At 45.4% G+C, this 21,236-nt stretch overlaps 1 protein-coding gene across 2 annotated transcripts in view; it reads left to right on the top strand.

The window, feature by feature from the left end:
• The window catches only part of LOC130123352 (partitioning defective 3 homolog), a 315,854-nt gene that overhangs the window by 231,550 nt on the left and 63,068 nt on the right, over positions 1–21,236 (top strand). For both annotated transcript variants that reach the window (XM_056292485.1, XM_056292486.1), the window contains 2 exons: positions 4,131–4,259; positions 12,441–12,722. In XM_056292485.1, the coding sequence (XP_056148460.1) occupies positions 4,131–4,259; positions 12,441–12,722 (411 nt within the window). The remainder of the gene's footprint in view (positions 1–4,130; positions 4,260–12,440; positions 12,723–21,236) is intronic.

Genomic DNA, 21,236 nt, shown 5'->3' on the forward strand with positions numbered 1-21,236 from the left:
AAACTGGTAGAGGACCTGAGCTCGAGGAAGACACACACCACCCAAAAAAAGAGCGAGAGGGAGATTTTTTTATATATAAACCTGTATCTGTTAGACCAGTGAAAATTATCTGTCACAATTTAGTAAATCTAAAAACTCTTGACCTCTGATCTGTCAGAGACTCACAGGGACACTCGATGAGCCTGTTTCCTGAGTCATCAGCGGAGTCCTTGACATTTTTAAGTTGTCTTTCCCGAACAACAAAGCTTGTCACAGTCCATTTATGGCCAGCGTGGAACTCCAAGGCGGGCTTAATGTGCCTAGAATGTTAAGATTGCCGTCTTACTATGGCTGATACTCCTCTCGCCGTTGAAAACTTTTCCCATCAAGTTATAAATCTTGGTGTGACAGCATGTATGTGTGTCTGTGTGACTATGGAGGAGTGCGTGTGTGTGTGTGTGTGTGTGTGTGTGTCAGAGAGTCGGGGTTTTTTTGAGGGACTGTTAATGAAAGTTAGTGGCGTGGAAAGAGAAAGTGTCGCGGTGATAGATCGCTCCAGTCTTCACATTAACAGCGAGCCATCACTCTGAAGAGGCCCAGAGCTGCTTGTCAGGCGCTCACGGTTAAATTAATCAGGTAATGGACCTCCTCTCCAGTCAACACACGGCGCTCAATCGCTCTCTCTCTCTCTCTCTCTCTCTCTCTCTCTCTCTCTCTCTCTCTCTCTCTCTCTCTCTCTCTCTCTCTCTCTCTCTCTCTCTCTCGCTCTCTCGCTCGCTTCTGTGTTCACTTCCAGTTTTCACAGCGGTTTCCTTCTGACCCTTTGTGTCATCGGTATGCTTGTCCTTTTCTCTTATCAACGTCTATTTATCTTGCTCTCACTTGCACTATTCATCTAATATGATATTTGTTGTCTTTCTCACCCTCTTTCTCCTTTCTGTCTTTCACACACACACACACACTTCAACAAATGTATGCATATCTCTTTGGAATGTCATTACTGTATTGTCTATGTTCCTGTCTTTTTTTTGTTTATTCACTCTTTTTTTTTCTCCCCTTTCTCTACCTTCTGCTACTTTCTTACAAACACACACACACACACCATCGGTGGTCACTTGGGGTTGAGTATGCCTGTCCTCCTTCTGGGTCTTTATGGATCTTCAGGTGGGCATAGAGGCTGATCCTGAAGCCACATATTTTGGGGCAGCGTTGGCAAAGGTGTGAAGAAGGGGTTGAAGATGTGGTTCGGGTCTTTCTTGGTAACTCGCTCCTTTCCGCTTGTTTTCAGCAGCACAGTGGAGGTCATGGTTGTCGTGCCTAGCACCCTCACAGACAGCCAGTCTCCAGGCTGGTCTCAGGTGTTGAGGTTGATGCCAATTATTTTGATGTGGGCCTTGATGTTATCTTTATATTGCTTATTTTGTCCTCCTGGGGCACGGCGTCCTGTCACGAGCTGAGAGTAAAGGACTTGTTTTGGGAGGCGAGAGTCAGACATGTGGAGGACATGCCCATTCCATCTCAGCTGATGTTATGCGATGGTGGCAGTTACGGTAGGCTTGTTGGCCTCCTCGAGGACGCTGAAGTTGGTGTGCTTATCCTCCCAGCTGATCTTAAGGATCTTGCTGGGGCATTGCTGTTGGTATTCCTCGAGTGCCTTCAGATGCCTGCTATAAGTGGTCCAGGTCTCTGACCCATACAGTAGGGTGGGCCGCACTACCACTTTGTACACCAGAATTTTTTTTCTGACCTGGAGGTCGTGGTTTTTAAAAACCCCTTTTCTCAATCTTGAGAAGGCCCGGCTTGCACAACTGACGATGATGTATTTCGATGGCACTGTTGGCTTTGGAGGAGAGAAGTCTGCCAAGATATGGGACGTGTTTCACGTTTTCGAGTTTGGTGTTGGCTACAGAGATGGATGCGGGCAGAGCAGGCATATTTCTGTTGGGTGGGGTTTGGTAGAGGATATGGGTCTTTTTTATGTCAAGGGCCTGGCCAAGCTGCTTGTATGCCTTTGGAAAAGGCATCCAGTGTGCTGTGTCGTTCCTCTTCTATGAGGGACACGAGGCGTTGTCATCGGCGGGCTGCAGCTCAGTGATGGATGTGGTGGTTTTACCTTTAGCCCTGAATTGTTAAAGTTCAGAAGATTCCCATCAGTTCTGTACACGATGTTGACTCCCTGAGGCAGATTGGGACCCGTGAGGTGGAGGATGGTGGCAATGAAGACAGAGAACACACACACACGCACGCACGCATGCACGCGCGCACACTTTTTAGTTATGTCACTTCAGTTGCAGGATATATTTTTTTCAAGTTTCTGATGTCACTTTTTTCTCTTTTCCTCTCATTCAGCATCTTCCTCATTCGCATCTTTCATATACACACTTTTGTGGTTTCCTTAACTTATGCATACAAGTACATAGATGGCAGCATGTGTTTTCTTTGGTTTCTTTACTCATTTAGTTTCCCCTTTACATTGGTTTCATTCATTAATTTTTCTACTTAAGTTTTCTTGTTTGTGCCGGTGACAGAAAAAAGCAGACACAGCACAACACAACAGACACACAAACACACGTACATACGTATGTATATACACACACATGCACACACATGAACACTCACTGACACCAACCTCTGCGGGTTTTCATGGGCTTTCGTCACTTGAATTTTCAGTCTAAATGGTTCACTCGTTTTTTTCTTTCATATTTTCTTTCTTATTTGCCTTTCTCTCTTTATTCACACTCTTTCTGTAGTGCACACACACACACACACACACACACACACACACACACACACACCTCTGCGTTTTCTCTGCGTGTCTCATAAGTCGCTCGCAGAGATATTCTCCGCCGACCAATTTCCCTGTGAATAATCAGGGGGTTCATTGTGGAAGCGAGCACGGTGCCAAAGTCATTTCTTCAACAGGGGGCCGCTTTATAGTGAGTCAATCAACCTGAAATATCTCTGCAATGGCTTCCATTCCACTCACAGCCACCGGCTGCCCCATGAATATAATCATGCTGACGGGGTCGCGTACACGTGCCTGTCTGACCTCGCTGCGAGTTGGATTGGATTTGAAACTTGAGGACAGATTTTCCAAACTGCTGTGAGTGACCATACTGTTGTCAGGCGATTGGTAATCTGATTTACTTGACTGCTTGTTTGTTTTTTGTTTTTTTTAAATGCATTGCACTTGTTGATATGTTTAATAATCATGTGATTGATTGTTAAAATGGGCATATAGGAGCACGTTTTTTGATCATTAGATGTCTTTGCTGGCTTATTTTTGTCAATCAGCAGGATGGCCTTATGGTTAAAAAGACTGATCACATATTCAACGTTTAATTTTAAAATAAGATATTGCACTGATGCTACTGAGTTCATTATCTTTAAACAAGGAAGGTGAAGGGCCTGTGCCGTTCCCCCCACAAATAAACTCCAGTGACCCAGTGAAAATACTTTGTTTTACATAAAGAAGCAACATTTTATTGATGAAATTTGTACAGCTCAGGGGCATCTGGGTGGTGTGGCAGTCTATTCCGTTGCCTACCAACACAGGGATCCCCAGTTTGAATCCCTGTGTTACCTCTGACTTGGTCGGGCGTCCCTACAGACACAATTGGCCATGTCTGCAGGTGGGAAGCCAGATGTGGGTGTGTGTCCTGGTCGCTGCACTAGCACCTCCTCTGGTCGTTCAGGGCACCTGTTCAGGGGGGAAGGGGAACTGGGGGGAATAGCATGATCCTCCCACATGCTACCTCCCCCCTGGTGAAACTCCTCACTGTCAGGTGAAAAGAAGCGGCTGGCGACTCCACATGTATCAGAGGAGACATGTGGTAGTCTGCAGCCCTCCCCAGATCAGCAGAGGGGGTGGAGCAGCGACCAGGATGGCTCGGAAGAGTTGGGTAATTGGCCGGATACAACCGGTGAGGAAAAGGGGGGGGGTCCAAAAAGGGAAAAAAATTGTACGGCTCTGAAGCCGTGGTTTTGTCCTTGTTTTCCAAAAATGCCGACTTTTTCTACTACGACAGTAGCGGCAGTAATAATTAGTTGTGTTTGTAATACTAACATAGAGATGACAGACACTTAAAAAAAAAAAAAACGTATGTGGTGGATGAGGGCATTCTCAGCCGAATTCTCCTTGTTGTGTTCAGGTTTGGAAAGCACCGCAAGGATGAGCGACTGGGAGACAAGATGGATCGCAAAGGCTCCAGCAAGTGGAGACCTGAGGAGACCCAGGCCTCAGAGGAGGAGACCATGAGGATGAGGCTGGAGCAGGAGAGGTAACCCCACCCCAACCTGATGACCCTGGCCTTCCTGTGTTCCAATTAATTACCCCTTTTCATTTAAATCTGCGCTTCATGTTGAGTAGTTATCATTGATGTCAGATTTTTGCTGAACATTTGAGGTGGCCTCCTTACATGTCATGTGGACAACAGAATGGTGGTTGTTGACTTCTTCCGCTGACTGAGGTTTAACTCATAACGTTCCAAAGCCTCCCCTCTTTCCCCCAGAAAGTACAAGTAGTAGCAGCAACCACTACATCATTCCTGCAGTCATTGTTAATTGTAATTATGCTAACACCCAGGGCTAAATTTGAAGGCGTTAATCCAAACTGCCCCCAAAACAACTACAACCCCCCCCTACTTTCCTGCTCTCTCTCTCTCTCTCGCTCGCTCTCTCTGTCTCCAACAATGGAAATGTCAAGCAGGCACCGTGCCAGTCATTTGGTCCTATGGTTTATAAATGCCAAGGCTATTACTGCCCTGCCTGCTAATTAATGCCTCAGCTCCCGCTGTAAGGGCAGGAGACGTTAATGCCATTATGCCCCACCACAGTTGCTCGTTAAGAAAATTTGGTTGTAATTTGTTCTTGGGGCTTGCAGAGTGCTTAATACAATAATATGATAGTAACATTGCCTTTGCTTAGAAATGGTACAAGGTTGGCACAAGAGTCATGCCAGTGGGTTGTTTTTTTCTTGGCAAGGTTTTATTTCTTTTGTGTTTTATATATGCAATATTTTTTTTTTTGGAAGTAAAGAAAGTTGTTTTTAAGCAGTCTATGATGACTGTCTCTCATTTGGTGAACTCAAATGTCTCATTCACTTTCAGTATTTACCTATGCACTGATGCACTGTATCTGACATAACTACTACTGCTGACAATGATGTGATGATGATGATAATGATGATTATGGTTAATGATAGTATCAGGGAGGCAGTCCCTCAACTTGAGGACTTGTATTCAAGCATCCATAACCACTATCAGCTGCCTGACTGAAGTGTCCTTGAGAAAAACACTAAATTCCTACTTAGGGAAATTCCTAAAATTTTGCTAAATGGGAAAATGAAGCCGTACGGCACATTCTAAGACTAACGTTGTTATTCGTACAGCCGATTTGACATACTGATGCACTGCCACTCGCTCTGGCTTAGCAGGTGGAGGTGTGTGGGCTGTTGTCATGGTGACCAGCAGTCAGGTTGTTTAGGGTTATATAGAAGAGCTGCTTTCCCAAGTCTCTGTCGGGTTTACCGCGCTTAAGTGCATGGTGCCTATTGATCGGCCAACTGCCGGAGGCTACAGTTAATCCATCTTTGATTGACCAGAGGGACGGATTTCCTCGTAGGTTGAAGGCCAATGCCCTGAGAGAGAGAGACTGCTCCACCACACACACACACACACATACACACACACTCTTAATTGCAAAAAGTAGCATACTTTTTAGAGGAGATGAAGACGTGCAAAGCCCATATTCACATGTAAATAATATGGCTCATAGTAGATTAAAGATTGTATTATCTGTTATGGTTTTGGCCAAAGGTCAATAGTGTGTAATGTTTATTTGAAACTGTCTCATCTAAACAAATGCAATATCTGTGATTTGACTCGAGAATCCCCTGCAACTTTTTTCACTGCTAATTATCCTTACTGAACAACTTAGAGCAGTGGTTTGGGGTCACTGGACATCAATGAAAGATTTTCTTTCCCTCCACAAGGGATATGTTGAGCTCCTCTATGTGTGAAAGCAGGAGAAATTCAATAGCTGTGCTTTACTTTTGTTACGATGACCTGTTACAGGTCATATTTCGAGCTGGCGAACTAGACACTAATGCTCTGGTATCCACACTTCCTTGGTTTTAGATATTTACATCATCCATCCGTCCATCCATTATCCAAACCGCTTATCCTGCTCTCAGGGTTGTGGGGATGCTGAAGCCTATCCCAGCAGTCATTAGGCGGCAGGCGGGGAGACACCCTGGACAGGCCGTCAGTCCATCACAGGGCTGACACACACAACATTCACACCTAGGGACAATTTAGTATGGTTGATTCACCTGACCTACATGTCTTTGAACTGTGGGAGGAAACTTGAGCACCCGGAAGAAACCCACGCAGACACGGAGAGAACATGCAAATTCCACACAGAGGATGACCCGGGATGACCCCCAAGGTTGGACTACCCCCAGGCTCGAACCCAGGACCTTCTTGCTGTGCGGCGACCGCGCTAACCACCGCGCCACCGTGCCGCCCCATATTTACACCAGAGAAGTAGAAATTGATTTATCATGATTGACACAGTGACTCTCTGAAATTCAGACATTACCACAGCTAAATCACACATACTTAAAAATGTCAGATTGTGCACAGCACTCTGACAACCCCCCATCCCCTTCACATATTATTAGAAAAAAGGTCTAGTGTTTAGAAAGACAGTCTTGTCGCTACAACAGCCAGTCTGCATCAACTGTTAGCTGTTTATTGTGCCATAACCTTTAGAAATTTTTTGGATTCAAACCTTCCTACTCATTGTAAATTTCCATGGGTAAAACTATCCTAAGATGTATAATTATTGCGGGCATCTGGGTGGCGTGGCAATCTACTCCGTTGCCTACCAGCATGGGGATCGCCGGTTTGAATCCCCGTGTTACCTCTGGCTTGGTCGGGTGTCCCTACAGACACAATTGGCTGTGTCTGCGGGTGGGAAGCCAGATGTGGGTATGTGTCCTGGTCGCTGCACTAGCACCTCCTGTGGTCGGTTGAGGCACCTGTTCAGGGGGAGGGGGAACTGGGGGGAATAGCATGATCCTCCCATGCACTACGTCTCCCTGGCGAAACTCCTCACTTTCATATGAAAACAAGCAGCTGGTGACTGTACATGTATCAGAGGAAGCATGTGGTAGTCTGCCGCCCTCCCCGGATCAGCAGGGGGGGGAACAACGACCGGAATGGCTCAGAAGAGTGGGGTAATTGGCCAAGTACAATTCAGAGAAAAAGGGGAGCGGGGGAGATGTATAACTATTACCCTGACATCCCCCTTAACTAGCAGCAGCAGCCTCAGTATTCGGTAACATCACAAAATTTGCGGTTCTTCAAAATGCCCAGATGTTATCATTTTCTGCACTCCATGTGCAGCTGTCCTGCTCTTTTGGACCCTCCTGTTGTGTTGCTCATATGAATGATTAAAAAAATAAAACTAATTGGTGTTCTGCTCAAAGAACATGGCAACAGCCACAAAGCCGCTTCTTGCAGTCAAATGAGACGTTCTCTCAAATGTCCAGATGTACATGCCATCAATTCCTAGGGCTCCTAATGCATCCATCTTCTCCTTGGCTCCCCCCAGCCTCCCCATCTTGTCTGCTTCCTGCCTTTCTCCGTCGTCTATCAGATGTCAGCATTACCGCTAAGGGGAAGGGTTCTTACGTAGTGCAAACAATGGCACATAATGGACCATTGTTCTGGCTTCACGCGGGAGAAAGGTCACTCGTCAGCCTGTTTCTTCCCCCCATAATGTCCCTCCCCATCGTTTTCTATACCTCTTTCTTTTCAGCTTCTCCCTGTCCTTGTTCTACACCTCCCTCCTCTAACTCCATCTCTTCCTCCTCTTGCTGGCCACATTTTCATATCCAGTCAAGATCAACTGGTCAGATAAAATGACGTTTCCTGCCCTTATTATTTTGGGGCTGGAAGAGATGGTGTTTAGAACAAACACACTGTTAAATCTGAGTTAAGTTAAATTAAGCTTAATTAAGCTCTTTGTCGTCTCTTTGCAGAGCAACAAAGGACAAAACGACTAGAACAACAAAAAGGACAAGAGATCAGATTACAGTTCGACTTTAAAATTTAATGTTTGTTTGTGAGCATTTGTGTATCCATACATGTTTGTGTAAATATGTCTGAAAGTATTGGCGTCCGGGTAGCGTGGAGATCTATTCCTTTGCCTATCAACACAGGGATCGCTGGTTCGAATCCCCATGTTACCTCCGACTTGGTTGGGCGTCCCTACAGACACAATTGGTCATGTCTGTGGGTGGGAAGCCAGATGTGGGTATGTGTCCTAGTCGCTGCACTAGCGCCTTCTCTGGTCGGTCAGGGCGCCTGTTCAGGGGGGAGGGGGAACTGGGGGGAATAGTGTGATCCTCCCACGCACTACATCCTCCCCTGGTGAAACTCCTCACTGTCAGGTGAAAAGAAGCGGCTGGCGACTCCACATGTATTGGAGAAGGCATGTGGTAGTCTACAACCCACCCTGGACTGGCAAAGGGGGTGGAGCAGCGACCGGGACAGCTCGGAAGAGTGGGCTAATTGGCCGGATACAATTGGGGAGAAAAGGGGGGGGTGTCTTCTGGTATTGTTGAGGGCGCGTGTGATTGTGTGAGTATGAGTAACTGAGAAGACAAGGAGACTAAGGATCCGTCTTTGCATTATTTTGTTTTTGTCTTGGTGTTGATAAGATAGAAAGCTGCTCTGTACAGCACAGGCGCTAAACCATCAGTCCATCATCTTGACGGTGTATCCGCCCCCCTTTTCCTTTATCTTAAACAAACATGAACTTGCTCTCTCTCTCTCCTTGACTTGCCAAGCTCTCAAGAACCAAGTTTGTGTTCGCTCTCATGTACCAAAGCCAACACATCCTGGCAAACCCACAAAGTGCTTGGCTTTGTCCCGATTAGGGTATGGCTCTGTCGACCACTCCTTCGCCTCCTCACATTTAGGGACAGCTTGGAGAAAGCCCAGCACTAGATTTGAATGTCTGTCCTTATCAGCCGCAGCGCTCATGTATATAATCAGGAGCAATGATCCATACTGCAATGGTCTCATTCTCCACTGGAAAACACCGGTTTCCTCCTGGCTTTCTCAGCTAGATCTCTCAACAGGCCTGGCTTCCTCCCGCGATGTTAGATAACCGCTGAGTCCACAAATGGAATTGATTGAGAGTAGCGTGAGACAGCGCGTGCAGTCATCTGATTTGTTATAAGGTGCTCCAAGACATTTAATTTTTTGGAAAAATCGATTCCATCATCTGCATGGAGTAGGGATCTGTCACTGACAGCAGCTGTCTTCGTCTCTGTGCATCACACTCATCAAATGCAAATTTGCAAGCCTCCATTTTTGGATGTCTTGATGCACGCTTAGTATTCCATGTAAGGAAATCCCAGAAAGTTGAATCAGGCGCACCGACTGACAGAGGAGGCGCTAGTGCAGCGACCAGGACACATACCCACATCCAGCTTCTCACCCGCAGACACGGCCAAATGTGTCTGTAGGGACACCCGACCAAGCCGGAGGCAACACGGGGATTTGAACCAGCGATCCCCGTGTCGGTAGGCAACAGAATAGACTGCTATGCCACCCGGACATACTTGGACACAACATTTATTGGGAGAAACATTTCCAAGTGCCTTCGTCAGTCTCAACCGACTGCAGGTAACCCACAACCTTATAAACTAACGAAACTAACGATCGGTTTCATATGCAAATTGCCGTGACCATGTAGTTAATGGGCACCTCTTGCGGCGAACCCTTTGACTCGTTATTTCGCTATGCACAGCAGGCATATTTTTCGGAGGCACCGTTGTAGACCTCTGACTGCTAATTTGAAGTCATGGCCTGGCCTCGCCCACCATCACACAGGCCTGTACCGTTCACTCCTCCACTGTCTTTAAAAAGGCTGCTAGAGCGGCTGAGTGGTTTGATAACTAGTCATTTAACAGCTCTGATAATTACCAGGGCTGTAATTACAGGGGCTCTGCAATTGGTACCGCCCCACACCCCACCCCCGCTCCAGAAATGTTCAGTTATTTACTGGGTAATGACCCAAGGAGTGTATGCGTTTGTTGTCTGTTCCTGTTTGTGTGTGTGCGCGTGTGTGTGTGTGTGTGTGTGTGTGTGTGTGTGTGTGTGTGTGTGTGTGTGTGTGTGTGTGTGTGTGTGTACACGTATAAATCTGTTTGTCACTAAATAAATGACACAGTGAGAGAAGTCAGAGCTGTGTGTGTGTGTGTGTGTGTGTGTGTGAGGGAGAAAAAGAATAGGTGGAGTGGCTATACATTAACAGCTGTTTGTGAATACAAATTGCTCCCTTTGTGCGAGGTGTTGGGAGGGAGGGTCAGGGTTTATTATGTATTGTTTATAGTGTTTTTAAATGGATAAAGAAACCTGAATGATAGACTCCATAGCTCGATTCACTTCAGTAATGGGAAGTTCAAATGGTACAATAAACCACCGCTTGCACATATATATAGCAGTAACATATCTGAGGTTTAGATAGGCAGTGTACTCAAAATGACCAAAGAACTTTTTCAATAGGAAACACCATTTTTCTTCTTTTTCTTCGTCTTTTGGCTATTTTCGTTAGGGGTCGCCACAGGGGATCATCCATTTCCATCTCTTCTGGCCTCTGCTTCTTCCTCTGTCACACCAGCCACCTGCATGTCCTCCCTCACCACATCCATAAACCTCCTCTTTGGCCTTCCTCTTTTCCTCTTCCCTGGCAGCTCCATATTCAGCATCCTTCTCCCAATATACCCAGCATCTCTCCTCCACACACATCCAAGCCATCTCAATCTCGCTTCTCTTGCTTTGTCTCCAAACCGTCCAACCTGAGCTGTCCCTCTAATATAATCGTTCCTAATCCTGTCCCTCTTCATCACTCCCAATGAAAGTCTTAGCAAACAACATTGTCAGTATACTAAATACAAACTCTTTGGTCTTCCTTGTGTCGCTCCACACTGCTGGGGGGCACAGAAGGATTATGAAGCAGTGTTGCAACCAGCCAGGTGATATTTGGACCAATTGCAGACAGGGGAGGTCTACAAAGTGCTCGCGAACTGGTGAGCTGTTCGCGCCGGATGCTTGCACACATCGCATCACACGAACTATACACACCATGTCTTTTTGTTCACCTCTTTTTGAAATGTCTTTGAAACGTCCCAGCTGATACAGCAGCTGGATGATACAAGAGGCAGGATGTAGTATGTGGTCCGTTTTAAAAAGAAGAGGACCAGTTACTGCAATTCAGCTGATCCTGAACAGTGGCTGGCTTGATGTACAATGTGTGAGGTTGAATTTGTTTTTTTAACATGTGAAATTTTGGGATGAAAATTTGCATTTTGTGCGCAAAAGCCTTAATCATGGTGGCATTAGTGCCATACACTCTACCCTTTTAGATAGACAGGGAGTTGAACCCCTATCCTCAGCAACCTACTGCCACAAAACGCCATCGATCTGAGCTATAGATCTGACTTGGCCAGGGATACTTGAATATGTTTCTTAATAGTTCACTTAACAAGTTCCCACATAGCCTGAGGGTCAGAAGAAAAGTTGGTCCAAAGCAAATTACACTCAAAAAAAGACCAGAACTGGGCGTCCGGGTGGCGTGGTGGTCTATTCCGTTGCCTACCAACATGGGGCTTCTTGGTTCAAATCCGTGTTACCTCCGGCTTGGTCGGGTGTCTCAACAGACAAAGTTGGTCGTGTCTGCGGGTGGGAAGCCGGATGTGGGCATGTGTCCTGTTCGTTGCACTAGCGCCATCATGTAGTCAGCCGAGGCGCCTGTTGAGGGGGAAGGGGGAACGGGGGCCAATAGTGTGATCCTCGTGCTACGTCCCCCCTGGTGAAACTCTTCGCTGCTAGGTGAAAAGAGTCCCAATACACTCCCTACAGACACAATTGGCCGTGTCTGCGGGTGAGAAGCCGAATGTGGGTATGTGTCCTGGTCACTGAACAAGTGCCTCCTCTGGTTGGTCAGGGTGCCTGTTCGGGGGGGAGGGGGAACTGGGGGGAATAGCGTGATTCTCCCATGCGCTACGTCCCCCTGGTGAAACTCCTCACTGTCAGGTGAAAAGAAGCGGCTGGCGACTCCACATGTATTGGGAGGAGGCATGTGGTAGCCTGCTGCCCTCCCCAGATCGGCAGAGGGGGTGGAACAGCGACTGGGACGGCTCAGAAGAGTGGGGTAATTGGCCAGGTACAACTGGGGAGAAAAAAAAAGGGGGGGAGGACCAAAAAAAAGAAGCAAACCAGAACTGAGAGAGAGAGTGTGTGAGGAGGGCAGCGGTGTTTTCTTTTTAAGGTGTAGATGGAGTGCAACTATCCTTAATGGATCCAGACCAGAGTCTGCTCGTTGATTAAGAGGGAACTGGGCTGTAGATCTTAAACCTTTGTATCAATCTCTTTCCCATCCAGGATCCAGGCCAAGACCAGGGAGCTCAGGGAGCGGCAGGCCAGGGAGAGGGACTACGCTGAGATCCTGGACATGAGCCGTCCGCCAGTGGGAACCCCTGACGAAGAGCACCCTTATGCTGGTATCGCCACATTGGACACCTCCACAGACAGCGTACATAGCCGGCCTCACAGCCCCCGAGACGACTATCCCCACCTTCACCCCCACCACCAGCACCAGCACTCCGACTCACTCTACACCCAAGTCAGCAAGGCACGCAACGGACGCCCCCCCTCAGCAGACAGGTAAGGGATCATAAGCCAGGGTCTGAGTGGCAGGTGGTGGTTAATCGGGGACAGGTGGCAATAGGCAGGTATAGTGTTAGTGGACATACATACAAAGGTTGAAAACTTTCTGAATCTCTCTACATCCAATTTTAATGAACGAAAAAGCTCATTTCTGGTAATTCGTCATTTAGAAAATTGAGAGGGTCTAGCCTGTAGTCGTCTCAGTTTTCCAATCCCAGGACTTACAGTATGTTACCTTTGATACTTTAAAGAAGTACCCTTGTTTTTTTTCCAGTTTTTTTTTTTTTTTTTTTTTGGGTGTTGACGTTCACTTTGTGCAAGCATGTCCCCTTTTCTTTTGTGCAAATTTTGGAAATCCCATTTTGGAAAAAGTACCCATTGTTGGGGGTCCTTTTTTGTCATAGCACTTTATGCTTTATTTTAATAGTTGTCTTTTTAAACCTTTGCTAACACTGGAATTAGCCTCCTAACAAACCGGGTTGTTTAGCATCAGCAGAATAGGGGTGGTCTAGATCCCAGAATATTTCCGCCACGAATGCTACTTCCTCCCAGGTCAGGTCACACTGCTGTTTAGGGTTCAGCAACCTTTCACCAACGGTTCAGTACCAACAGCAACACATGGTATTTTGGAGGAAAAGGCTGTCTGTAGGACCTAACCTCAGATTTACATCCCTCAGGCGTCTGAGGCAGTGTAATTGTTCTGAGACTGTGGTGATGTGATGGCGTGATGTGCCGCTACCCAGCTATCACACATGGAGGAGAAAATAATCATAGCAACAGAAGGCAGGCGGTAAATGTCACAGTTCGCTTAATATTAGACACAATCCACGGTGTGCAGGGGAATATGGGATTTCCCAGAGGAGGGTGGAAGTGAATTGGAACATTTATATATATTTTTTTGTTATCTCTCTCGTGAGCTCTCATTTTCTCTCTCTCTCTCTCTCTCTCTCTCTCTCTCTCTCTCTCTCTCTCTCTCTCTCTCTCTCTCTCTCTCTCTCTCTCTCTCTCTCTCTGTTTAAATTGTGATCTCTTTATCTCTCTTTATATCTTGATCTCTTTATCTGTCTCTATCCCACTCTCTCTTTCCCCTTAATCACTGCATCTATCTATTGGGGTGCATGTGTGTGTGTGCGCATGCACGTGCATACGTGTGTAATTTTTCCTCTTGCTCACTCACCTTTCTTTACTCGCACTCTCTGTCACTAGCCCTGTCCTTTCTCTCCACCTTCCTCTGTCGCTTTCATTTTCTTTTTGAATCGATCCAGTTAAACAGCCCCTGTTGCCTTCCATAAGGCATGCTGATCAGCTTCGCTCATCTCTCGAGTTTCTTTTTCCCTAATTGATAGATGTCAGTCATCCAATGCCATTACCCAGTACTTGGCACAGAAAACGCAGTTCCTCCAATCCTCTGCTCGGTATTCATACACAGAAGCCCAGTGTTTTTATTAAACCTTGACCAGAGTCTTAAATCTACTGCAGTGCCTGGCTGTCAAATGAAAGGCCCAGAATGTTCTGCGAGCGTGCAGCTTGTCATCAGCAGCAACGCTCAGCACTACACTGCTGCGCTGCATTGCCCCATAATCCCCCTTCGACAGAGAGATTAAGGGGATTGTTAATGCAAAGGTGGATTTCGGGGAAAGTGTATCCCTGTTCAGAATTGCCTGCAGTTTAGCAGAGCCGTACACAAAACAGACGGGAACTCCTCAGGTGATTAAGTCTTAACGGTGGTTTTCATACGTCCCAGATGGCCCCCAGACTGTGAATACCACATGAAGGCTTTAACTCTCATCGATTCATAATTCATCGTACTTCCTTTGGCCATTCAAGTGATTGGTTTCGGGGTTGTTGTTTTTTTTGTTTTTTTTCTTCCTTGTGGATGTTTGTTGCTGGACTGAAGGAAAGAATAAACTAGCATTGTCTGTACGTGTATGAGTTCTTCGTTTAATTTGGTATGGGAATTCGCTCATGTTTATGATCCCTTCGAGTCTCTTCTCATATTGTGTTTTTAAGTATGAGGCTTATGCTGTTTCATCCATTCACAACAAACCAAAGGCAATGTAATTGTGTGTGGGGGTTTTGCATGCCTTTGTATGCCACTCAGAGATTATTTCGGCTATATACCTCTCAGGGGTGAATGAGTTTTGTAAGACAGCTGACCCCCCCCCCCCACTTCACTGTGCCAAAACCCACTACAACAGCAGCAAGCAAACAGATAACCATGACCTTACAACTTTATTAGTTTGGTTAAAAATCATTGCACTCCAGGCTTGTGCTAGCTGTTCCTCTGGGTTTCAGCAAAATATACTGTACTGTATTTAATGCTGTTATGTCACAGGGAGATTAATTTGAATTCAGCCTGTGATGCAAAATCTATTCCAAAACTGTTCATAAAGGTCTACTATTTTCTATTCATCTGGTTGCTTTCTTGGTTGGTGGAGCACAGTCTGTTAAACACTGATGAGTCAAAACATTATGACCAGCTGCCTAATATGCTGTTGGTCCTTTGTGTCCTGCCAAAACAACAACAACCCACCAAAGAATGGATTCTGCAAGACCCCTGAAGGTTTTCTCTGGTATCTGGCACCAAAACCTTAGTAGCAGATCCTTAAATTCCTGTAAGTTGCTCGATGGAGCCATCATGGATTGGCGTTGTTGGTCCAGCACATCCCACAGATGCTCAATTGGATTGAGATCTGGAGAATTTAGAAGCCAGGGCAACACCTTGAACACACTATCATGTTCTTCAAACCATTCCTGAACAATGTGTGCAGTGTGGCAGGGCGCATTATCCTGCTGAAAGAGTCCACTACCATCAGGCAACAACATTGCCATGAAGGGGTGGACTTGGTCTGCCACAATGCACGTGTCAAATCGACTTCCACATGAATGGCCGGACCCAGGGTTTCCCAGCAGAACACTGCCCAGAGGATCATATTCCCTCCACCGGCTTGTCGTCTTCCCACAGTGCATCCTGGTGCCATCAATTCCCCAAGTAAACGGTGCGCACATACATGGCCATCCACATGATCTAAAGAAAACGGGACTCATCTGACCAGGTGACCTTCTTCCAATGCTCCAAGGTCCAGTTCTAATGCTCATATGCCCATTGTAGCTGCTTTCAATGGGGGACAGGGGTCATCATGGGCACTCTGACCAGTTTGCGGCTACGCAGCCCGATACACAGCAGGGTGCGATGCACTGTCTGTTGTGACACATTCCTCCTGTAACCATCATTGCAATTTTCTATTACTTGTGCTACAGTAGACCTTCTGTCGGTTCGGACCAGATGGGATAGCCATTGTTGCCCTCATGCATCGATGAGCCTGGGGCGCCCAACACCCTGGTACTGGTTTGCGGTTTGTCCCTCCTCAGACCACTGTCTGTAGGTACTCACTACTGTTGACCAGGAGCACCCCACAAGCTTTGCTGTTTCAGAGATGCTCTGACCTTGTCTTCTGGCCATAACAATTTGGCCCTTGTCAAAGTCATTCAGGTCCTTACTCCTGCCCATGTCTCCTGCATCCAGCACGTTGGCTACAGGAACTGATTGTTGGCTCACCATCTAATGTACCTAGACCTTGACATGTGCCCTTGTTTGGAGATGACCGTTATTCAGTTCACCTGTGAGCGGTCATAATGTTTTGGCTCATCAGTTTATTATTGCTAGTTTTTACCTCAAGGAGAAATGCTGATATCCATCTAGGTAATTATCATAGATCTTGGAAATGGAACAACTCTTAATGAGTATAGTGCTCAACAACAAACATATTGTGACCTGAATTTAAAAGTCTAGTACTTTTCGTCTCGATAGTGACAGAGTGGGAAACACAATCTCCTTGAGATATTGGGTTTCTTCCTCCAATCCCCAACCATAAGAAAAACATACCTGTTGAAGGAACCAGGAAGTGCATTTCCTGTTTCCTGTCTGCCCTCTATAGAACTCGAGATGAATGAGACCTTACCATGCCAGCTGTGAGAGGGAGGCAAGGTTTCCCAAAAGCAAGAATGTTTGCTTTTGGAAGTGTCCAACGATTTTAGGGACTGATATCTGAGCTTAAGCATTATGGAGATTGGACTGAAACAATAACATATCCACTGTAACTGAGAGTAAAGGCAAATGTTGGCTTTCCCCTGAATTCATCCTATTTCTTTTTGCTGTCAGGTGACACAGCATAATTGGTGAAATCCTAACAGCCTGACCCAAAGTATGTACCTCATTTCTTTTGGGGTATTTTGAAGTCATTGTCATGTTTTGGCAGCACTTATTTAGGTTTGTGAGGTGATGTATTGGAATAGGTCAACTCCTGCACAATCTCTTCTGGTTATTGCTAAGATTGAGGCTGAACAATTTGTCATTACATCTAAAAAAGATGTATTTTGCATTATAACCAGCTTCCTGCTTCATATCAAGCCCAGTATAGCTATTTCAAAATTTTCATCCCAGGTCATCCGCTATGTGGAGTTTGCATGTTCTGCCTGTGTCTGCAGTGGGTTTTCTCCAGGTTTCTCCACAATCAAAAAGACATACATGTTAGGGTTTATACTCCTGTCTGTGCCCTTGACCGAGGCGTGGCAAGACGAACTGGAGTTGGTCCCCGAGTGCTGCATGGCGGCTGCCCACTGCTCCTAGCTACACAGCTAGGATGGGTTAAATGCAGAGCGTAATTTCCCCATGAGGATCAATAAAGTATATCAAAAAAAAGAAGAAGATATATCAGTGTTTGTATTGTGCTTTTACTGTAGCTGATATGATTATAACAGGTTATGAACCATTTTAGCAAAGGATTGCCCCAATGAGCAGTAAACCCTAGATGGGGCTGTGATGCCAAACATGATTTGGGGTGTGCTTTTCACAGCAAAATTTATCAGGTGACTTTGTCATAGTTTACTAATCTGTCTTTTTCAGAACACCTGTTATGACCTATTTGGAATATGTTTCCAGGTCTCCTTTCAGTTCCTCTGTGTAATTTTGATGTTTGTCTTAAAGTTTGGAATATTTATAGAGCCTGTTAGAATTAGGTGTTATTCCATTTCCTCTCGTTTTCTCGTTCTCCTTGTTTTTATTGGACATGTAGTACTTACATGACCACGGCCAGCACAAAATTTCAACTAGGTTGAACTTAAGTTAGGCGCAAGCCTGGGCAATGTATCTGTACTTATACTTATCTTGGCATCATTCAAGTTAATTTATGTGAGGTGGTGTATGTAGGAAATGATTGGTTTGAGGGTGTTGGGTTGGAGTTGGAGTGTGCATTAGATGTGAAAGTCCCATAACACTGTTAGTGCTAATAATGTGCTCTGCCCATTTGGATATAAAGGGAATGGGAACCCTAACCTTAGCGGTGTTAGTACCTTGCTCAACCCATTTACCATCTACACCAAACCCTGCTCTACTTTCACACTAAGAAAACCAAAATCTCACTGCCCCTCCGATCTCTCGGCTCCTGTTTGGTTCCATAACATGTCCATTCACCTTCTTAAGGTTGCTGTGCTTGGCAGTTGAGGTGGGGGGGGAAAGGAAAGAGAGAAAACACGCAACTGCATAAATATCCAGTGGAATTCATTTTCTAATCGCCTTTTCGCCTTTAAAGCTATGGCCGTCAGAAATTTCAATTCAACAGTAAAGGTTTATGGGAAGAAAAAAAAAGCTTCAGAGAGCCTTGGAGAGCTGTCTTGTCATTTCCTCAGCCCTCTAGAGTATAACTGCGAGGGCTGTCAGCTCCATCAGTCTGCTGCAACAAGGCTGAAACAACATAAGGGTTTGACTGTCAAGTCTGCACTGTAACATTTGGTCCATGGATTAGACCACAGACTTCTGCGATGCCCCATATTTATGTTCAGAACTACATTTTCAAAGAGATGGAGGGTGAATTGGGAGGAAATTAATTTTACTCAAATAGACATTCTTGTTTTGGCAGCCACCGTTTATTCTATGGATGGTATACAGTACTATAGAGTTGTGAATGTTTTCTTCCCCTCAAGTTGGTCATCTTTGGCACCCTGCCAAATTGCATAACCTTTCTCTTGGGACACTGGTGGGCTTTCTTGCTCCTGTCTCAAACTGCCAAGCACAATATTGTTCAAGGCTTAGCTGCTTTATATCTGCAATGTTTTCCCACAATTACAGCACACACAAAAAAAAACTCAATTTGGGCTTGCGGCATGTACATTTGACATCTGGTAACATTTGTCACCATGTTAATTTTCCTAAATCCTTGCCAAACTATAATTCATAAAGTAACTGTAGACTACATCTGCGAATGACTGGTCCTACCAACTGCTAAAAACTTCTTAATCCATAGCCGTTTGGCTCTACCTCCAATTAATGGGGCGAATTCACTCAAAACACATTGGAATAGCAGAATGTTATTCAATAACTTCACTCTTACTAGCTTTCTACAAACGCTGTGTTATATTTCTTCCTCAATCTGTGTGTATGAATGTGTACACACATGCCTGCTGAACGAATTACCCACCATTGTTTCAGCCTCCAGCTACAAGGCAGCAGAGAATGCTGGGAGGCTCAGAGGGATTCAGTGTGATTTGATTCCCCATGTTCCTGAGGAACCAGCGCTCTTATTGAATCGGCTCCATTATGTTTCATCTCCGCTAGGGGAATAAGAGGGGTCTCAGAGGGAGCGTATGCGGTCACAACATATCACAAACACACCAGATGCTGCATCAGAGACTGATAGCAAACAGATAAAAACAGTCTCGTAGGTTTCCGGAGGCTGATAAGGCTGCATGTTTTCCTGTATCTGTGTGTAAGTGCATGTGTGCACATGCATGAACATGATTATTGCTATGTTTTGCCATCTGTGTGTGTGTGTGTGTGTGTGTGTGTGTGTGTGTGTGTGTGTGTGTGTGTGTGTGTGTGTGTGTGTGTGTGTGTGTGTGTGTGTGTGTGTGTGTGTGTGTGTGTGTGCGCCTGTGCGTGCATCCATGCGTGTGGGTATGTGTGTGTGTGTGTGTGTGTGTGATGTGTTTGATGGGGTGATGCTCTGCACACACCACCAAACACAAAAGGCAGAGAAGTCAAGGTTAGATGTGCATGAGAGAAATGGAATGACAATTACCTATACCGCTCTGAGACAACAGAGTGCTTCCCCTGTGTGAGGTGTTATAAAGGCAGTGGTGGTCTACCAAAGGCCTAATTATTTCCCTTTTACTTGGTGTGTTGAGTGAAAGCATAGTAAGTCCGAAATTCTTAAATTCATATTTCTGCTTAAAGGCCTCTGAGATTCCCAGTAAGTACCGCAGTGGGGCCTTCATACACTATACATATATATATATATATATATATATATATATATATATATATATATATATATATATATATATATATATACACACACACACACACACACACACACACACACACACACACACACACACACACATAATCCAGTGAGTCAAGTAAATTCTTTTCATGCCGTAAGCAATCATCAGCTGATTGCTTACGGCATGAAACAGGCTTGTACTGTCTCATAAAGAATTTTCTTGATTCACTGGGTTATTTTTCTCCTTATTTGTTGAGCACTTTCCCTATCGTTGAGTGTTTCGTTTAACAAAGTTTATTCATATATATATATATATATATATATATATATATATATATATATATATATACACACACGCGCGCGCACACACACGTACGTGTATGTGTATATGTAGGGACCATCGCTGCCTGTGGACTAACTTTTAGGGAGTTGTTCCTTATCCAATGAGAGGGTCTAAGGACAGGATGTTGTGTTGCTGTTAAGCCCACTGAGGCAAATTTATAATTTGTGATATTGGGCTATACAAATAAAGTTGACTTGACTTGACTACAATACCCATAACTCCCTGATCAACCTCACAGGGGTGATCTCCACCCACCATCTCACCTTGCACTGTAGTATTATTGGTTACAGTAAAGCCCACTGAGGCAAATTTGTAATTTGTAATATTGGGTATACAAATAAAATTGACTTACAGTAATGCCCAGTGACACAATGTCACCCATGAAACCGCAGCGGATTAGAAATTCACTCTCTCTTGCTGTAGAGAGATACCTGTTCTGCAGAATACGACAATGAGCAGAGGAGCATGTGTTCTCACATGACCGCTGGCCACGGTTTTATTGGAAGATAACCTAGTCTTGTTTGTTGGCTAATCAGCTGTTATGACCGGTTAAGTTTTCCTGCAAGGCACGCGGTTTCCACTGAAACAGAAGGCGACTGGACCGCATTTTCTTTAGACTTCGACGCATTCGCAGATTACTCCTTCAAGCTCATCAGTCGATGTTCGGAGCATTGAGGATTGTAGAACTGGCGGGAGAAAAGAGCCTTTGTTTTCCGTGGACCCGCGCTTCATCAAAGGACGCACCTCCGATCACCGCAGAAGAGCTATCTCTAATAAAGCCGGTATCTGGGCATAGTTAGTCTTAGTGGTGTAGTTACAAGATTTACCCGTAGTGTTTTAGTGGCAGAGTTTTAGCAATTGGTCCAATTATCTCACGTGAGAAGTGCT

This window comes from Lampris incognitus, chromosome 14 (assembly GCF_029633865.1).
Source record: "Lampris incognitus isolate fLamInc1 chromosome 14, fLamInc1.hap2, whole genome shotgun sequence".
Taxonomy (NCBI): Eukaryota; Metazoa; Chordata; class Actinopteri; order Lampriformes; family Lampridae; genus Lampris; species Lampris incognitus.